The 17,900-nt window shown below is 41.0% G+C and overlaps 3 protein-coding genes and 1 pseudogene across 3 annotated transcripts; 3 read left to right on the top strand and 1 right to left on the bottom strand.

Moving 5' to 3' along the window:
• The first annotated feature begins 1,218 nt into the window (after positions 1 to 1,218).
• Positions 1,219 to 3,237, top strand: LOC147316306 (glutathione S-transferase A2-like). The gene is made up of 7 exons (XM_086259706.1): positions 1,219 to 1,367; positions 1,452 to 1,578; positions 1,734 to 1,785; positions 2,022 to 2,154; positions 2,267 to 2,402; positions 2,494 to 2,619; positions 2,928 to 3,237. The coding sequence occupies exons 2-7, from the start codon at positions 1,492 to 1,494 to the stop codon at positions 3,054 to 3,056; spliced, it is 663 nt and encodes a 220-aa protein (XP_086115832.1). The 5' UTR covers positions 1,219 to 1,367; positions 1,452 to 1,491; the 3' UTR covers positions 3,057 to 3,237.
• Positions 3,238 to 5,706: 2,469 nt separating this feature from the next.
• LOC147316305 (glutathione S-transferase A4-like) lies at positions 5,707 to 10,000 on the top strand (annotated as a pseudogene).
• A 2,245-nt stretch (positions 10,001 to 12,245) lies between these two features.
• On the top strand, positions 12,246 to 14,148 carry LOC147316304 (glutathione S-transferase 3-like). Its single transcript, XM_086259703.1, has 7 exons — positions 12,246 to 12,376; positions 12,462 to 12,591; positions 12,668 to 12,719; positions 13,094 to 13,226; positions 13,313 to 13,448; positions 13,523 to 13,648; positions 13,748 to 14,148. Exons 2-7 carry the CDS (start codon positions 12,505 to 12,507, stop codon positions 13,880 to 13,882), a joined length of 669 nt encoding a protein of 222 aa, XP_086115829.1. The 5' UTR covers positions 12,246 to 12,376; positions 12,462 to 12,504; the 3' UTR covers positions 13,883 to 14,148.
• Positions 14,099 to 15,961, bottom strand: tmem14a (transmembrane protein 14A). The gene is made up of 5 exons (XM_086259704.1): positions 15,806 to 15,961; positions 15,084 to 15,166; positions 14,843 to 14,944; positions 14,659 to 14,746; positions 14,099 to 14,551 (listed from the first exon to the last, which is right to left on the bottom strand). The coding sequence occupies exons 2-5, from the start codon at positions 15,157 to 15,159 to the stop codon at positions 14,512 to 14,514; spliced, it is 306 nt and encodes a 101-aa protein (XP_086115830.1). The 5' UTR covers positions 15,160 to 15,166; positions 15,806 to 15,961; the 3' UTR covers positions 14,099 to 14,511.
• Between the last annotated feature and the right edge of the window lie 1,939 nt (positions 15,962 to 17,900).

Here is a 17,900-nt window from a genome sequence, read left to right as displayed (position 1 = left end):
ATCATTTTAACTCAAAATTGGATTCTGCTTGAAGCTTTCAAGGGGTTTAACTAAAATATTCCATCAGTTGGTGTAAACTAGTTTATACTCCTACCTTCTTAGATGGATTTGCTTTATTTTTCCAGCCTAAGGATGACCTGTTTCGCTTGCACAGAGAGCTCCTCTGACTCCTTGTTGTTTCAGATCGTCAGCCTATTCAACGTATGACAGCTCACAGCTGTACCTGTCAAATTCTGTTTTCTTGCTTTAAAAGGAAGAAGGCGGGATATTGAAGAACTGCATGTCCTAAACCTTTGCTCCAGTCTACATGTGAATAGCCTCATGTTAAAGTAGACATTCTGCACTTTGAGCCCATTTTCATTATTCAGCTGTAACTTGAATATATTTTGGCAAACGGCTTAATAGCAAGTAGTACGGTGTTGTGCAAACGTCTTGCAACATCCTTCATTTCTTTATAATTTTCTTACAAGGAGCCAGATGTTATTATTATTTTATTGTGGTCTTGAGAAATAGTTCTCCAGGCTTTCTGGAGGCATTTCCAAATTTTTCTTTGGGATTTGGCTGATTATTATTATTTATTTTATTTTTAACAAGAATGTTCTTTTTCTCAAGCCACTTTAGCACTGACCTATGAATCATTAAAGCATCAAAAAAGGGACATAGCTGAGGGATAGGCCAGATTTCTGTCTACATATAACAGACAACTCTGTAAAAAGCCAATTTTTAATCAATGAAGCTTCATCAGAAATGGTCTCAGTGGAAGGGTGGCAAGAAGCCTTTCTCAGGAAAGAAAACGGGAAGAAAAAGCTGAAGTGTGCCAAATTACAGAAGAGCTGGACTGAAACTCATCATCAGCATGCATTGCTACAACCAGCATTAATGTGGAGACTGACACCAAAGAAAAACACACATTGGAGCACTATGAGTCATGCATTGGACTCCCCAAAGCCCAGACCTCAACAGCAGTGATGGGCTCATCTTGACAGAGATCCAAAGAAAAGGCAGCCAACATCCAAAGAAGAGCTTTGAATGAGGAAGAAGAAGCCTGGAGAACTATTCCTGATGACTACTTAAAGAAACTGGAAAGAAAAAAAGCTGACTAAGAGTTCACGCAATATTTTATGGACCGCTAACAGGGAGGAACTAATCTTAACATCTTGGGAATTTTTTCTTTTTTTGCTACCAAAGCACATTCACAGCCTGTGTTGGTGGGCACTGACCAATCACAGACTTCACATGTTTCCCCGCCTTCATCCTCCAGCCGCCCAAACCTTGGACTTCAATAAGTGTTATATAACAGCTGAACTTTTATTTGCACTTCTCCCTTCGCTTCAGTCACTTCTCCACGAGTGCCGGAAGGATCGCAGGTATCGCAGCTTCACATCCAGTAGTATCACTTCCATCTTCATTCAGCAGCTCATATTTCACTGTGATTGCATTGTTGCTTGTAGGTTCACGGGTTATCAGTTTAGGAAAAAATAACCAACAATCATGGGTGAAAGAGTTGTGCTGCACTATTTCAATGGGAGAGGGAAGATGGAGTCTATTCGCTGGCTTTTAACAGTCGCAGAAGTCGAGGTAAGTGCTTTTTTTGAAGACCTGCAGACTTGATCAGCTGTAACATTTGTCATTTCATGGTAAACGTTACAGCTGAATAATGAAAATGCACTCAAAGTTCAGGCTTTACATATTATTACTGTCCCAGAAACTGATCTAAATGTTTATATTCACAGTTTGATGAGAAGTTTTTGGACACCCGCGAAGAGTATTTAAAACTCGTAAATGGTGAGTTTAATAAAAACAAAACCCGTAACTAAAATATGAAAAACTGAATGAAACGGACATGAATTAAAGGGGGGATTTAAGCTAAAATCATGTTCATCTTTTAACTAAAGTGAATCAGCAGTTTTTGTGGGCAAAAGGTTTCAGGAGTGTCATGACCTACAAAGATGTAGCCTAAGATGAATTATTATGCCTGGGAGTGCCACCCTGCTTTACTAGCTTCTGTGTTTACCCTGCAGATGGAAAGCTCATGTTTCAACAGGTGCCATTGGTGGAAATCGATGGCATGAAGCTCGTTCAGACAAAAGCCATCTTAAATTACCTCGCCGAGAAGTACAACATGCATGGAAAGGACCTCAAAGACCGTGTCATGTATGGTCTTTTATTTGTTTATTTATTTATCAGACATAATAAAGATAGTCCGTCTTGTAATTGAAGAATTTTTTTTTTTTTTTTTTTTGCTGTTGTTGTTTTTGTTTTTTAGGATCAACATGTACTCCGAGGGACTGATGGACCTCATGGAAATGATTATGGTGCTGCCCTTCAATCCAGACCCCACAGCCAAACTGGAAGAGATTGAGAAAAAAGCAAAGGAACGCTACTTTCCTGTGTTTGAAAAGGTAGAAAAACAGAATAAAATGAGTTGTTGATGATTATAATGGTTTCTGACAACTAAAGTATGTGCTATGTGTTTTTGGACAAACGTCTTAGGCTCTGACCGGACCCGTGTACCTGGTGGGAGGCAAACTAAGCCTCGCAGATGTGCTGCTGGTTGAATGCACCCTGATGCTAGAGGAGAAATGCGCTGGGATTCTCAAAGACTTCTCTGCTGTTAAGGTAACGTTGACAGAAACACCTTCTTCTATCATAACACTTGGTTTTTTTTAATGACACCATGAAAGTTTGTATTTACCTTTAAAGTTACAGGCCCTTTACAGGGTTTTTTCTGGGACATGCATGCTATTTCAGGGTATAAAGGTCCAATTTTTCAATCTTTAATAAATAAAGTTTTGGTTTAAAAAAAAAATCAGGTAAGAGGTTCTCTTTTTAGATTTTGTTTTTTCTTTATTTTATACATGGAATGGCAGTTATTATTAAACCAAGTACCGTGAAATGCTCAGTCAGCTTTCTGTGTTTCCTCACAGTCTTTCCAGGGCAGGATGATCCAAATCCCTGCCATCAACAGGTTTCTGCAGCCAGGCAGTAAGAGGAAGCCACCCCCGGGTGAAAACTATGCAAAGGCTGTCATAGAAATCTTCCAGATCAAAATATAACCTCAGTAAAACCCATTACATTCCTGCTACATTCCTCATTAGGCTGCATGACTGGGATCAGTTATATCTGCAGGCCTACGTGGAAACAAATGCTGCACTAACACTATGGAAAGCATATGAATCTTGATGTGTGATCTTTCCTAACAATGTGAAATAAATAAATGTTGATCTTCCAAAAATATTTGAAGCTACTGTGTTTTTGTTCTGATTTTTAAAAAAAAAGATAATAATTATAATAAATTTGTGTCAAAGAAATAAAGAATGGGAAAACATTTCTTAGTAATCTGACTAAACCACCTCACTGAGCAGTAGACCGTTCCCTTTTTCAGGAGCTGAAAATTAAGTGGACAATTGACTGACTGGCACTTTATGGCCAGAAACCAATATTTCCTGTTCTTTTGTTTCATGTCAAATGTTGCAGACATTTCAAGTTGATTCTTAAATCTTACTGCTTCTCACTGTACTTTTAAATATGAGGCCCCAAGAGATGTTAGTGGAAGTGAGTGTGGCGTTCACTAGTCTGTAACCCTTCTGTAGTGCTAGCTATAGGTGGCGAGTACTGCTTCAGTGACATCTGCGCCATGAACGCAAGAAAAAGGGAAGTGTAATTTTCTCATCACTGAGCAAGCAGCTGGTTTAAAGCAGGAGGGTTGAAGAACATGCACAACAAAGTCAAACAATGCTGCCCACATTACTCGTTTGAGTAATATGTTGTGGTCAACTGTATCAAATGCTGCACTGAGATCCAGCAAAACTAAGACTGACATTTTTCCACTGTCTGTGTTCAGACATATGTCATTAAACACTTTGGTCAGAGTGGTTTCAGTGCTGTGGTTCTGTCTAAAACCTGACTGGAAGGCATCATAGCAGTTATTCTGTTTTAAGAAGTAATTGAACCTGGAGGTTTGTTTTTCTCCATCTGCGCTCAGCTTTCCTACACTCTCTTTTTTTCATTTTTCACCAGTGTGGAGTTTCTCCAGGAAGACTTTTTCCTTCCAGAGATAACCTTCACCTTAATGGGAGCTGTTAAGGAATATATTCTAAAACACTTCTTCAGTAAAGACTCAGAGAAGAGAAACACACAGAACTTCTTGCTAGCAAGGGCAGTCTCCAGACTGAGAGACTCGCGCTGAGAAACTGCCCCGGTCTTTATTTATACTTCAGTGTGTGTGTGTGTGTGTGGGGGGGGTCCTGCTGATCAAAGGGTCATATAACAGCACAAAAGGAACAGCCTTGGTCATAAAGAGGGTAGTCTCCCCCTCACCCTAGATGGTTCACCCTAGATAACACAGTGAAGAAGTCCAGCAGTTCATCTAAACAAAAGGCACTTAGACTAAAACTGACATAACTACGTTAATCCTACCGTAAAACAATAAGACAAGGTACGACCTCTCCCATGCTCCTAGGATGTGGGGGTGAACACCCTGGAATGTTACAGACCTCCTAGGATGAGACATTCTTTCAATATGCCACAAACTATATACTTCTACACACAAGTGATTACATGCAGTATTCTACCATATGCAAACTTATATCACTGAAAGATTATACTGACTACTAAGTACAATTTTCCATTGACAGGAGCAAAAGTGTCCATTACATTTAACATTTTAGCATTGAAGCTATTGACGAGCTCATTGACTGAACCTCTGGACAGGTCAGGTGTTAATGGGAAGACCTGGTAAATATCTCACAACTGTATTCAGTTATACACCGTTTTGTGATCTGTTGATATATTTGTGTGGGCTGAGATTTTACTTTCAAAGAAAACACAGTAATGATCAGACAGGCCCACATCAGACACAGTAACCTTCGAAATGTTCAGGCCCTTGGAGATCAGCAGGTCAAGAGTGTGTCCTCTATTATGTGTGGCCTCTGTTACATGCTGAGTCAGCCCAAAGTTGCCCGGAGTGTTACTCAGGTCTTTAGTCCCTTTGTCCTGAGGGTTGTCCACATGGATGTTAAAATCCCCAGCAATAATTACACAGTCCAAATCAACACAGATCACAGACAGCAGTTCACTGAGGTCATTAAAAAAGTCTGTGCAGTATTTGGGAGGCCTGTAAACATTAAGAAACACAACTTTGGATGGGGCCTTCAGCTGTAAAGCCACATATTCAAAAGACTGAAAACTTCCAGGAGATAGCTGCTTACATTGAAATGATTCATTAAATAAGACAGCAACCCCTCCTCCTCTCCTGCTCGCCCTGACCTCACTGATAAAACTGTAGTTAGGAGGGGTCGTCTCAATGAGAACAGCTCCACTGTTACTTTGGTCCAACCAAGTTTCAGTTAAAAACATAAAATCAAGGCTGTGCTCAGTGATTAAATCATTAATTAAAAACGTTTTCCCAGCTAAAGATCTAACGTTTAATAAAGCCAACTTAAGTGTTTTAGAGGTATTACTTGTCCCCTCCTGTTTGGGAGCAGTCTGTGGCACACAAGGTATGTTTACTATGTTTAAAGATCTTTTAGAGTGCAGCTCTCTGTGTTTTGACCAGGCCACATGTCTCCTGTCACCTAAAAGTACAGAAATTTTAAAACCTTCTAGTAAACAGGGTCCCAGCTTCTCCTGGGAAAAGTCACCACTGCCATAATCCTCGCAGCCCGGACCCTTCACACATCACACATCAGACTGCGGAGACAGAGCATGAAGGTGGTAAGGAGGAGCTAAGGGGGACGAGGCTGGGCAATGTAACTTCGATTGCTCTGTTGAGGACGGGGCTCGATGGCGAACCTTTAACTGCTCTGGTGGGGGGGTTTATGGGGGACAAAAAGGGATTGGGCTGGGGGGTAGATCTGAGCCCAACATTGACCAGCTCCATCATCTCCTCAGTGAATTTCAGGTGTGGCGAGGAGGGAGAAAGGGAGGGGGAGGAGGGTGTTGGCTTGTCAGGGGTTTGGGGGACTGGGGAAGGTCGTGGTCCCTGGTCCTGGTCCTGGTCGTTGGTGTTGTTGAGAGAGTTGGAGGCAAATAGGGACCCCTCTGCTTGCTCATCCCAGGTGGGGGCAGATGGAGCTCCTCCTCAAGGTTTCTGCTGGGCTTTGTCTGTTCTTGGAGTACTGTTTGTTCCTCTTTATGAGATAACTCCTCGTTTATCTCAGCCTTGGCACCAAGCACAGATGGATGACGTATGGAATAAAACAAGTTGGAGGTGAACAGTTTCACCCCTGACTTGTTAAAATTAAATCCATTTGCTTTAAACAGATGCCTGCGTTCCCAAGAAATATTAAAATTGTTGATAAAATGCACTGAGTGGTCAGCACATGCTGATTTATTCAGTGCAAACAACCTGCTGAATCTCTCGTCTCCTCCTCTGACAGGCGGTACAGGTCCACTGATGAATACAGCTGCATTCAGAGAGTTTACAGTATTTAATAATCCAGTAAAGTCCCGTTTCAGAACCTCCGACTGTTGTTTGGACACATCGTTTGACCCTGTATGCAGAACAATGTTTGTCACAGTTGGATATTCATCTGCAATTTGAAGAATTCTCTCCTTCAGGTTGTTGACCATATCCCTAGGAAAGCAGATGACTTTAGTGTTCTTACCGCACATCCTTTGTACATCCTTTACAGCAGAGTCACCCACAATCAGAGTTTCAGGCCTAGCCTTTAGCTTTCCCTGTGGCCTTTTACTTTTCAACAGATTTTCAGACCTTATTTCGCTGCTTTTAGATGGATGGTTGTCCGATATAGATCCAGGGTCCTTTGATAGTGGAGCAAATCTGTTCTGCAGTTTCACATTCAGTTGTTTTGGAGGTTTGTTGTTAACCTTCCTATTCACGGTTGTCCAGTCCTGTTTCCTCCCGTGTACAGGGGTAGAAGAGCTTCTCTGTCAAATCAAATCAAATCAAATCAAATCAAATCAAATCAAATCAAATCAAATCAAATCAAATCAAATCAAATCAAATCACTTTTATTGTCACATCACATGTGCAGGTACATTGGTACAGCACATGTGAGTGAAATTCTTGTGTGCGAGCTTCACAAGCAACAGAGTTGTGCAAAATACAATAATGTAAACAAGCAAAATATACGAATGGCTAAATCTGAAACTAATAAATATATGTACAATATATAATAGTATATGCAAAAAAAAAATTTCTGGATGTGTATACTAAATGTTTTTCTACGTGTGTGTGTGTATACACATATTTTACAAATTAAATAGAGTAAACAATAAATAAAATATATAAAAATATACAGAGTTGAGACATGTGCAAAACAGTGGCATTACTGTACAGTATGGAGTGCATAATGTTGAAGTTCCAGTAGTGGAGGTGAGGTGTCTATGACGTGTTCAGCAGTCTGATGGCCTGGTGGAAGAAGCTGTCTCTCAGTCTGCTGGTTCGGGACCGGATGCTGCAGAACCTCCTTCCTGATGGAAGTAAGTAAGTAAGTAAGTACAATTTATTTATATAGCACTTTTTAAGACAAAAACGCTGTTACAAAGTGCTCCACATGAAGACATGTCAAACAAACAATATAGCAACATAGAGGAAATATAAAAGCATATCAAACAAGCAATAGTACAATATAAATATAAAATAAAACAACATATTATGCATTAACATTACCCAAATGCCTGTCTAAACAGATGTCGATGGTGCGTAGTGAGGAGGGTAAACCGTTCCACAGTATTGGAGCCAGGGTTTGAAAAGCGTGATCCCCCTTTGCAGCGAAGTAGTCTGAACAGTTTATGGCTGGGGTGACTGGAGTCCTTGATGATCCTCCCCGCTTTCTTCAGGCACCGCTTCCTGTAGATGTCTTGGAGGGAGGGAAGCTCACCTCCAATTATCCGTTCAGAGCACCGCACTACTCGCTGGAGAGCTTTGCAGTTGTAGGCGGTGCTGTTACCATACCAGGTGGTGATGCATCCAGTGAGGATGCTCTCAATGGCACAGCGATAGAAGGTCCTGAGGATGCGGGGGCTCATGCCGAATCTTTTCAGTCTCCTGAGAAAGAAGAGGCGCTGCTGCGCCTTCTTCACTGTTTTGTTTATGTGTACTGACCACGTAAGATCCTCAGCCAGATGTACTCCAAGGAACCGGAAGCTGCTCACTCTCTCCACAGCAGCGCCGTTGATGGTGATGGGGGTGTGTACTTCTCTGCACCTCCGGAAGTCCACTATCAACTCCTTTGTCTTTGCAACGTTGAGGGTGAGATGGTTGTCTTGACACCAGTGGGTCAGGGCGCTGACCTCCTCCCTGTCTCGTAGGAAGTGAAGGCCAGTCGGTTTCAGAGATTTCAGCTCGCTGTGTCCTGCCTGTGATACGTCCTCCCCCTTCCAGGAGACATGATTTATGTCTTGGTTTTGCACCAAGACAGTCCAAGGGGGGATTATCGCTTGAGGATTTATTATAATGCACAGAGTCTACTTTCTTGGTCATGTTATCTGTGCTCCTTAGCCATCTCGCTGAGAAGCACAACCTGCACAGAAAGGACCTCAAAGATCGAGTTATGTATGCTCCACTTCAATAATCATGGAATAATAAAGAGAGCACTTCTGATACTATATCGTGGCTGTATTTAAATACATTATTAAGCTTTTCCTTAGGATCAACATGTACTCTGTCACTGCCGTTCTGTGCAGACCCCAAACCTAAACTGGAAAACATTCAAAGCAGAGCAAATGAGCGCTACCTTCCTGTGCATGAAAAGGTAAAATAACTGACTCTTTTTGTTTAGAAAAACATGATTGTTGCCAAAATGGCCATTATGCATTTTTTTGGACAAATTTCTCAGGCTCTGACTGGACCGTTTACCTGGTGGGAGGTAAACTAAGCCTCGCAGATGCTGCTGGCTGAATGGACCCTGGAGCTGGAGGAGAGATTTCCAGGAATTTACAAAGACTTTCCCAACATTAAGGTAACAGTGACAGAGCTGGATATGATTCAACAAAACAACGAATCACCTGTCCTTGTGAAACTGAAGCACATACAGGGCATTCCAAGAAAAATCAGTGCCTCCCACCCCGTCCTCTCAAAATCAACTTCTACAATAACTTTAGTATATTTAGAGACGTCATGAGAATTTGTATCTCTATTTTATGAATACTTAATAAGTTACAGACCGTTTAACTACACCGAGGTGGTTACCCTCTGCTATGTCAGAATATAAATGTCAAATTTTGCATATTTCCATTAAATAAACCAAAGTTACAATGAGAAGCACTCCCAGAGCGCAAACCTCTGCCAAAGCAGCTCACTCAGTGGGCAATATTTACTTTTAAGTGAGTCGTATTGTATTTTGTATGCAATCATTTTGGTTTTTTTCTTTTAAAATGTACTTTTAAAAGAAAAAAATGTACAGCTCATTAAAGACATAATGCATTTGGTGAAATGTAAAAGTGAGATCAAAGGTCAGGTATTTGTTAAATGTTGCCAATACAAACAAAAGCAGCAGACTTTTAAGTGCAGTTTTGAAGATAGAAATTGGACCTTATTTGACCTTGAAATGGTCAGAAATCCAAAGTAATGTGATAGTTAAAATTCCCTTAAACTATTCTCTATATGCTGTCAATAAAAACAATGGAAGTAAGAAACATGTTTTAAATAGCTCTATATAGGATTATTATCACTTTGACCTTTCAGATCACTCTGTTGATGTTAAAAAGTCAGAGGTCAAGTGTGACATGATATCTTAAATCTTTATGTGGTATTTTCTATATGTTGACAGTACATGCCACAGTTGTAATATTTAATGTTTCTAGGTTATAGGGCTTTCCACTAATATACCATTAAGTACACTTTAAAACTCAGTACTGTGAAACGCTTAGTCAGTTCCCAGTCTTTCCTCCCAGTCTTTCCAGGGCAGGATGATCCAAATCCCTGCCATCAACAGGTTTCTGCAGCCAGGCAGTAAGAGGAAGCCACCGCCGGATACAAAACTATGCAAAGGCTATCATGGAAGTCTCCCAGTCCAAATTACCATCTCAGTAAAATCTGTTCCTTATCATGCAGCATGTTTGTGATCATTTATATCTGCAGGCCTACGTGTCGATAAATGCTGCACTAACAGGATAGATGAGAAGGTATGTGAGCTTTTCTAACAATGTGAACTAAATAAATGTTGATATTAAAGGACTCATTCAGATGCTTGGTGGATCAAAATCTAACAGTCCTTTTCTGTGTTTTGACATCATCCCCAACGCCACTGTCTCAAATGCAGCCCCAAACTGTGAGACCACCTTGTGTTACAGATGGTTTTAGACCAAATGGCTAAATGACCTCCCCAACATATCTTGAAGTTCTCCAGAGGCCTGGTAATGAACTAATCATTCGATTCAGGTGTGTTGAAACAGGGTAATGGTAAATGGCCTGTATTTATATAGCGCTTTACTAGTCCCTAAGGACCCCAAAGCGCTTTACATATCCAGTCATCCACCCATTCACACACTGGTGATGGCAGCTACATTGTAGCCACAGCCACCCTGGGGCGCACTGACAGAGGCGAGGCTGCCGGACACTGGCGCCACCGGGCCCTCTGACCACCACCAGTAGACAACGGGTGAAGTGTCTTGCCCAAGGACACAACGACCGAGACTGTCCAAGCCGGGGCTCGAACCGCCAACCTTCCGATTACAAGGCGAACTCCCAACTCTTGAGCCACGATCGCCCGGGTGAGATCTAAAACCATTATGTGCACTTATATGAACATCTGAAGAAGTGTCGCTGGTTGTTTAAAGACACATTTTGATTGAATTTTGTCTTCTAACACAACACTTTTTAGTTTGTTGCCTCAGAGCAATGTTATGCAGTTAGGCTGCCTTTCTTAGGGCAGCAACGCTAAAGCAGTGCTTCTGAACTCTGATCCTGGTGACTCTGTTTTAGGTTTGTTGAAAGGTTTTTATGGGGATAACTGCAGGGACTTGGGTCACAGGGAGAACCTCTGGGGAAATGATTTGAGAGCACTGAGTGATACATAAGCAGCCAAACCAACTGAACTTGTACCAAATTGCAGGAAATAGGCACAAGAACTTTTTATGGGAGGAAAAAATGTGATTGGACAGTTGGGGGTCATTCCCTCAGTGAGGAAAGTGAACTAGATGAAAGTGAGAATTAGGTTTGAGGAACAGTTAGGAGATCAAGGGTCAGTTAAAGGACACACATGTTCATGTACAAGTGTGTGGGTAACCAATAGTGTGTGTGTATATGAATGATGATGTGTGCCTGTGTTGGGAGCTGGAAGGGGGCTTTATGAAGGGAGCTGGAAGGTACCGGGATGGTAGTCCAAAAGGCAAATGACAGAAATGACACCCAGCTCTGTTTTATAAAGTTCCACACATTTAAATTCATTTGCAATAAAGAGTTATCTTATCTTAAACACACACAAACATGCAATATCACATAAAGACCAGCCCAAGCATGGATGAGTGCACACACAAATACACTCAGTTATTTGTTTGTTGGATTAAATGCTTTTATGAAAATTGAATAGATAGATAAAGTAAAAGTGCCACAGGTGCATAGTGAGGCCCTCATACTGTATATTTAACATATACAACAGTGATTAAAAAAACAATAACAAAACAAATAACCTTTTAAATAAGTAGAAATTATTAATAAAATGATTAAACTTTTAAGAAAAAAAGATCATAAAAAGTTTGTTTTTTCAACAAAAACTAAAAAAGGAAGGCAGACTGCCACGTGCAGCGCCGCATTTGGATGTGTCTGAAGCTTGGAGCTTGACTTCCCTACGTTTCTCCTACAAATGGGCCTTGAGCTTGTTTGGAGGTTCTAGCAGGGGAGCGCAGCTACTGGTATACCGATGGATGGTCGTCCGCCGGGGGGGGACATCGTCCGCTGCCACCGAGCGCTGGGCGTCGGGAGGGACACACATGGACCGGTGAGGGAGGAAGGGGACACCCGCCTAGCCAGCCAGATCAGCCGAATCAACCCTAGCGATCAATGGGGTGACAGATGTCGCAGCCAGATCGCCCTCACATCCAGAAACGCTCGGTCGTTTAGCATATTTTATAGCCCTGCATAACAAACCTGTTCACAATGAGGGTTTAAAGACTCAGAGTCCTGGTCGGGATCCGTACAGTTTGTCTGGTTCATCTTATAAATAGAAGCTGCATCGGTAAAATTATTTTAAACAGTAAAACAGAAAACTGTATCTGTTTTACCCATGATGGTTAGCGACAAAATGCAAATAAGCATGCTTGCATTGGCTGAAGCTGCCCAATCAGCGCCTTCACGCATTTTCCCCGCCTACTCCACCCCTTCAACAACCCTGAGCGCTGTGAATGTTACGTAAGATTAACTTTTACTTCCACTCTTTTGCATTTCTGCGTAGAGGTTGAGTGCGCACAGGTATGAAAACTACACACGCAGGGGAACAGCTTCCACATTTATGCAGCTGCTTGCGAATTTACTGTGATTTCACTTTGCTTCACAGATTTTAGGCCCTGAAAAACAAAAAGAAAACACCGACAACAGCCATGTCCGAAAAACCTGTGGTGTACTATTTTAATGGGAGAGGGAAGATGGAGTCAATCCGCTGGCTTTTAACTGTTGCAGAAGTCGAGGTAAGTGAAGGAGGTGTGAGTTTTTGAAGAACTGCAGGCTTTTGTGCAAATCTGATTTGAAATACTTTCTTTGCAGTTCGATGAAGTGCTTCTGACAACTCGGGAGCAGTATGAAAAACTCCTTGATGGTGAGATGGGTGCATGCAGGGAATGCAAGAGATAGGATTATTCTGGGTAAACATTAAACTAAAGGTTCAAACAAGGAAGGTTAAAAGTTTTGGGTTTTTTTTTTTAATCTGTTAAATCGTTTAAAATTGAACTCATGACTGTGGGTGGAGTTTTTGTGGTTTGCCTCCAAGTCATGCTTTAACTTCCCCTCCCATCCACCCCATGGTCTTAGAGCCACGTTATGTAATCTAGATTCAGACAGCAGCTTGTATGCAAACATCTCTTAATATCTTCTCATCTACAGTCAAAGATGCACGTTAAAACAAATTGTGTTGGTCTTTTCCACTGGGAGTGCAAACCTGCTTTACCTGCTGCTGTTGTGCTTGCTCCAAAGATGGGGCGCTCATGTTTCAACAGGTCCCTTTGGTGGAAATGGATGGCATGAAGCTCATTCAGACAAAAGCAATCCTGAATTACATCGCAGAGAAGTACAATCTGCATGCAAAGGATCCCAAAGAACGAGTCATGTATGGTCCTTAAAAAAAAAAAGTGTAATAAAGTTTTTGTCTTACATCATAGCTGTATTTAAATAGGTTATTATGCTTTCCTTCAGGATCAACATGTATTCCGAGGGATTGACAGACCTCATGGAAATGATTATGATCCTCCCCTTCACCCCAGATCCCAAACCCAAATTGGACAACATTCAAAGCAAAGCAAAGGAGCGCTACCTTCCTGTGTATGAAAAGGTAAAATAACTGATTGTTTGGTTTAAAAACCTGAGTTTCTGCTGATCATTGCTAAAATAGGTGTCATAAAATAGGCTCTGACTGGACCCGTGTACCTGGTGGGAGGTAAACTAAGCCTTGCTGATGTGCTGCTTCTTGAATGCACCCTGATGCTGGAGGAGAAATTTCCAGACATTTTGAAAGACTTCCCCAATGTCAAGGTAAACGTGTTTCAACAAAAAAATAAATCAACAACAAGTTCAATGAGAAAGCCAAAGCCCAGTGCTGTGAAACGCTCATCTTTCTGTTATTCCTTCCAGTTCTTTCAGGGCAGGATGACACAAATCCCCGCCATCAGCAGGTTTCTGCAGCCGGGCAGCAAGAGGAAGCCGCCGCCAGATGAAAAATACTTGAAGAATGTTGTGGAAGTCTTAAACCTCAAGTTGCCACTTTAAGAAAAACGCTACAAAAGATCTGTTACATTCCTCATTAGGCAGCGTGATTATGATCAGTTACATCAAAAATCAGTTACATCTAAAATCTTAATTAGTTTAAAGGACAAACAACACAATAAGAGTTAAGAGGCAGATAATCATTTACCAGCCTCTTAACTCTTATTGTTAAGAGGCAAGTAAATACGTGAAGATAGACGAGGCACCAACACAACAACATGGAAAGAACTTCTGTAATCTTCTTTAGCAATAAATACATTTGACAAAAACACTCGAAGCTGCTGTTTTTCTTCTAGATAAAACACAACAGTTTTTAATGAATTAAACTTGTTTTAATTTGCTGTTATTAGAAAAAAATCACAAAAACTCTTTCCCCATCATAGACGGACAAGAATACAAATGAAAATGCTTCAACTTGTTCTTTTTCTCAAGTTCTAGAAATAAATCCGAGCCCTAACAGCACCCAGAGCTCACAGTCGTCTCCTGTAGTGTGGGTTAAGAAATCATGGAAGTTCCCATTCATACACTTGCTCATATGCATGTATTAAAAAATAATACTGCAGTAAAATTTGATTTAGTCGGCTTAGTGGGAATGTTTCCTGTTTCCAGGGTAAAGGTTGATGTTCTCCCGGTCAGACGATCAGAAGTAAGAGGCGAAACACCATCAACAAGCTGTAAGACAGACAAAAGCAACTGCATCAGCGAGTTTAACAAATAAATGTCTCAATCCCTGATTTGTGCAACAATTTGTACTGTCTGGTAGCACGTCTGACTCTGACCTTAGCCCTGTCATTATTCCAGCTGGCATTAATTTCCCAGAGTTCTTGTATCTCATTCCCATGATGACTGCGAGAACTCCCGAGGACACTGAAAGAAAGAAAACACCCTGTTATGACACTAGCTGGACACTGAACCTCTACACTCTTGATTGTAGCCGGGCTGCATATAGAGAGCCATACTCACGCAGTGACACCTTGATGTCCTTTGGGTCACTCGTTATGTTGTAGGCACCGAAAGCGGATAATCCGCCAAAAACTAGACCAGCCATCAGGGACATCACGCTGCCTGCGGGGAAACGCAAAAATCAATCAGGTTTGATTTCATTTCCAACACTTTAATATTTAGTTGAGCTTTATGCACAGCTGTGGTCAGAATCTGAATCAGAAATACTTTATTAATCCCGAAGGAAATTATGCTCCTCAACCTTTTCTCTTGTATCCCATAAATCCTCCAAAAGCAATGGCTGCAGCATAGCTGAAGCCAATCCAGTCCAACGCCATCGTAAAGCTGAAAACCAAAAAGCAGTGCAGGGTGTCAGGTGGTTAAAAGACACAACTCAGGACACTTATTCAGCTTTAATCTTTACCAAGCACGCGCTCCCCAAAAGAGGTGGGTGGATAAATTTAATTATCGACAGTATCGATATCGGATCGATACTAACATGACAGGATCGATACTTTGTTTCTATCCTCTAAGTTCAGTGTATAGCCACTGATGTGTGTTATTATTTTTTGTTTTTTGATTTGTAAATTGATGATGATTCACCTCATTAGTCATGACATAAGTTAAAAATATCGGTATTGCTATCTACTGCATCCACTTGGTTTTGGATAAATACGCAATTTTGCAGGCACAGCACTGCTCACCAATGCAGATACTGCACTGCTCCCAAACTATTCTTCATAATTCTTGGGTTTCGACATATGTGTAATCTAATCATATCTACCCACAATAAGATCTCCGGATGTTGCTGTGAGCCTCTGGGATGATTCAACTACAGAAACAATCGCAGCACAAAGCTAAAGACGTGCACATGAACGCCTATGCTGGCTACTTTCTTTAAACTGTTGTTAAAACGACTACGTATTGGTGAAGCTCACATGAATTGTTACTGTTGTATGAATCGTGTTGCTGCATATTACATACCTGGAGTCCAGACAAGTGAGCAGCAGCAGCAGCCACAACCTTTGGTCCGAAATTGCGCTTCCTCGTTGACTGGCCGTGGAGATACGTAGAAATGCGTAAATCCCGCGTCATCAGGGGTTGTGAAGCGCGTCTCTCCCGCCGCCATCTTTCTCAGGGGTTGTGGCCACAGTTATATATCGTATTTCTATGCACAGCTCCCGAATGTTATTGTGTTTATTTATTTTAACGTTATCTATTCATAACGTTTCACACGTTACCCAAGCTGTTTTCTGTACCAATACGAAGCCAGATTCTAATTTCGGTTAATTTTTAGGTCCAGGTAATTTTTATTGGTGAAAGAGAAAAAATGATTTGTTAAAAATGTTGTTGCTCAGGTAGAAAACTCGTGGACGGAAAGTAGAAGCGGATCATCTCCCTCTAACCCTAGCATCCACCTCTGTCACACCAACCATCTTCCATCAACCCTCTCTGTGGTCCTCTTCTTTTCCTCCTGACTGGCCTGACTCCTGACTTCATCCTTCCACCATCCTTTCTCCGGTAAATCTACTATCCCTCCACTGCAAATCTAATCCTGCCCATTCTGGTCACTCCAGGATAATAATAATAATAAAAAAAACGTCCCCTATCTCTTCCTGTCTGCTTGTTAATAAGAAGACTTTGAAAGTACAAAAACATGACTATACACATGTTTGTCTGTTTTCCATTTTATTCATTTACTTATTTTTAGATTCTTTGGTAAAGACTAATTTTAAAGGGGGAACTTGTCAGTATTTACCTTTCCTGTTCATCTTTGAAGACTTAGTGTCAAATTAAATTTTTACATAAACATTAACAATTTGATATATAAGCGCACTCAACCCTATCATTTAAAATAAATACCTTATTACATTAATTATCCTGAACAACTTACTTATGTCCAGCTGTCCATACAGGTTCAACCTACAGGCAGAGCAAATGAAACCGCTGGAAAGTTAAAAATCCTGACTTCAGGAGGTGCGGCTCTCCCGGACCAACATGGCTGCTGTCTTGAGTACTTCCAAACAAAAACCAGAAGCGACCCCTAGCGGTAACCTCGAGCTAATATTTTGACAACTTTCCCTATCTCTGACCCATTTCTGAGTTTCTAGTGGCAAGTGACTTCTCTGAACTACTATGGCTTTTCACACTTCTAAAAGTAGCCCTTCAGGACTCTATTTCTTAAAACTGGAGACACAAAGCATATTACAAATGGTAAGTGGACTGGTGCTTGTATAGTGCTTTTTTTCTTTTTCTTTGTTAACTTTACTTGAGCACTCAATGTGCTTTATACAACATGCCTCATTCACCTATTCACACACATTCATACAAAAGATTTTTTTTCTACACCTCAGTCTTTTAATCTAACATTTAAGCACAAAAAAGAAACATAAAATTCAAGATCTGCAATATGATATAAAATATATCTCCCAAAGAAGAGCCCCACATGTGTCTCCTTCACTGCATTGAGCTACAGAGTCAGGTGTGCTTAATTTTAGGTCTTTCTGTAAATTATTCCATGCTGTTCTCCTCAGATCTGTCAGAACTCCATGCACATCAAAAAGCAAAAGATGGTCTCTCCCTGCTTTAGCCCAGAAGATGCAGCGTTCATTTTCTCCAAAAATGGTTTCACAGTTTGTTTCATCATATTTCCACTTTGAATGGGTTCATTTTGAATGAGCTTTGGCACAGAGTTGTGTTCATTGATAATGGTTTCTGACAGTGCTCTTGAGCCCATGCAGTGATTTCCACGACAGATTCGTTCTAGGTTTTTATACAGTGCCACCATTGGGCCTTGTACCTTGTCCCCTGTGCAGAGATTTCTCTAGATTCCCAGAATCTCTATATGATATTATGTAATATAGATGATGAGATATTCGAGCCAGGTCTTCCCAATTTATGTTAAAAAATAGATATTCAAAGTATTTCTTTGTTTTTCTTGCTGAATGGTGAAACTCTATAAGGGGCCCTTTTTATACCCTTCATGTTTATGATCTGTTGCCAATTAACATAATTGTTTCTTTGTAGTATCACTTTTCCAAACTTTTTGTTCCCCCATGCAAAATTCTTTGAGACGTGT

Source organism: Aulonocara sp. 'chitande type north' Nkhata Bay, linkage group LG13 (assembly GCF_057382095.1).
Source record: "Aulonocara sp. 'chitande type north' Nkhata Bay isolate Kocher_YH1m ecotype deep benthic linkage group LG13, A_spYH_male_GT1.1, whole genome shotgun sequence".
NCBI lineage: Eukaryota > Metazoa > Chordata > Actinopteri > Cichliformes > Cichlidae > Aulonocara > Aulonocara sp. 'chitande type north' Nkhata Bay.
The sequence above is the reverse complement of the archived record's forward strand: the minus strand, read 5'-3'. Positions and strand labels throughout refer to the sequence as shown.

Coding starts and splice junctions, on each gene's coding strand:
- LOC147316306 (XM_086259706.1), top strand. CDS start 1,492: ATGGGTGAAAGAGTTGTGCTGCACTATTTCAATGGGAGAGGGAAGATG. Junction 1,579..1,733: donor TAACAGTCGCAGAAGTCGAG/GTAAGTGCTTTT, acceptor TTATATTCACAG/TTTGATGAGAAGTTTTTGGA. Junction 2,620..2,927: donor AAGACTTCTCTGCTGTTAAG/GTAACGTTGACA, acceptor GTTTCCTCACAG/TCTTTCCAGGGCAGGATGAT.
- LOC147316304 (XM_086259703.1), top strand. CDS start 12,505: ATGTCCGAAAAACCTGTGGTGTACTATTTTAATGGGAGAGGGAAGATG. Junction 12,592..12,667: donor TAACTGTTGCAGAAGTCGAG/GTAAGTGAAGGA, acceptor CTTTCTTTGCAG/TTCGATGAAGTGCTTCTGAC. Junction 13,227..13,312: donor GATCCCAAAGAACGAGTCAT/GTATGGTCCTTA, acceptor GCTTTCCTTCAG/GATCAACATGTATTCCGAGG.
- tmem14a (XM_086259704.1), bottom strand. CDS start 15,159: ATGGCGTTGGACTGGATTGGCTTCAGCTATGCTGCAGCCATTGCTTTT. Junction 14,945..15,083: donor TATGGGATACAAGAGAAAAG/GTTGAGGAGCAT, acceptor GTTTCCCCGCAG/GCAGCGTGATGTCCCTGATG. Junction 14,552..14,658: donor GGAATAATGACAGGGCTAAG/GTCAGAGTCAGA, acceptor TCTGTCTTACAG/CTTGTTGATGGTGTTTCGCC.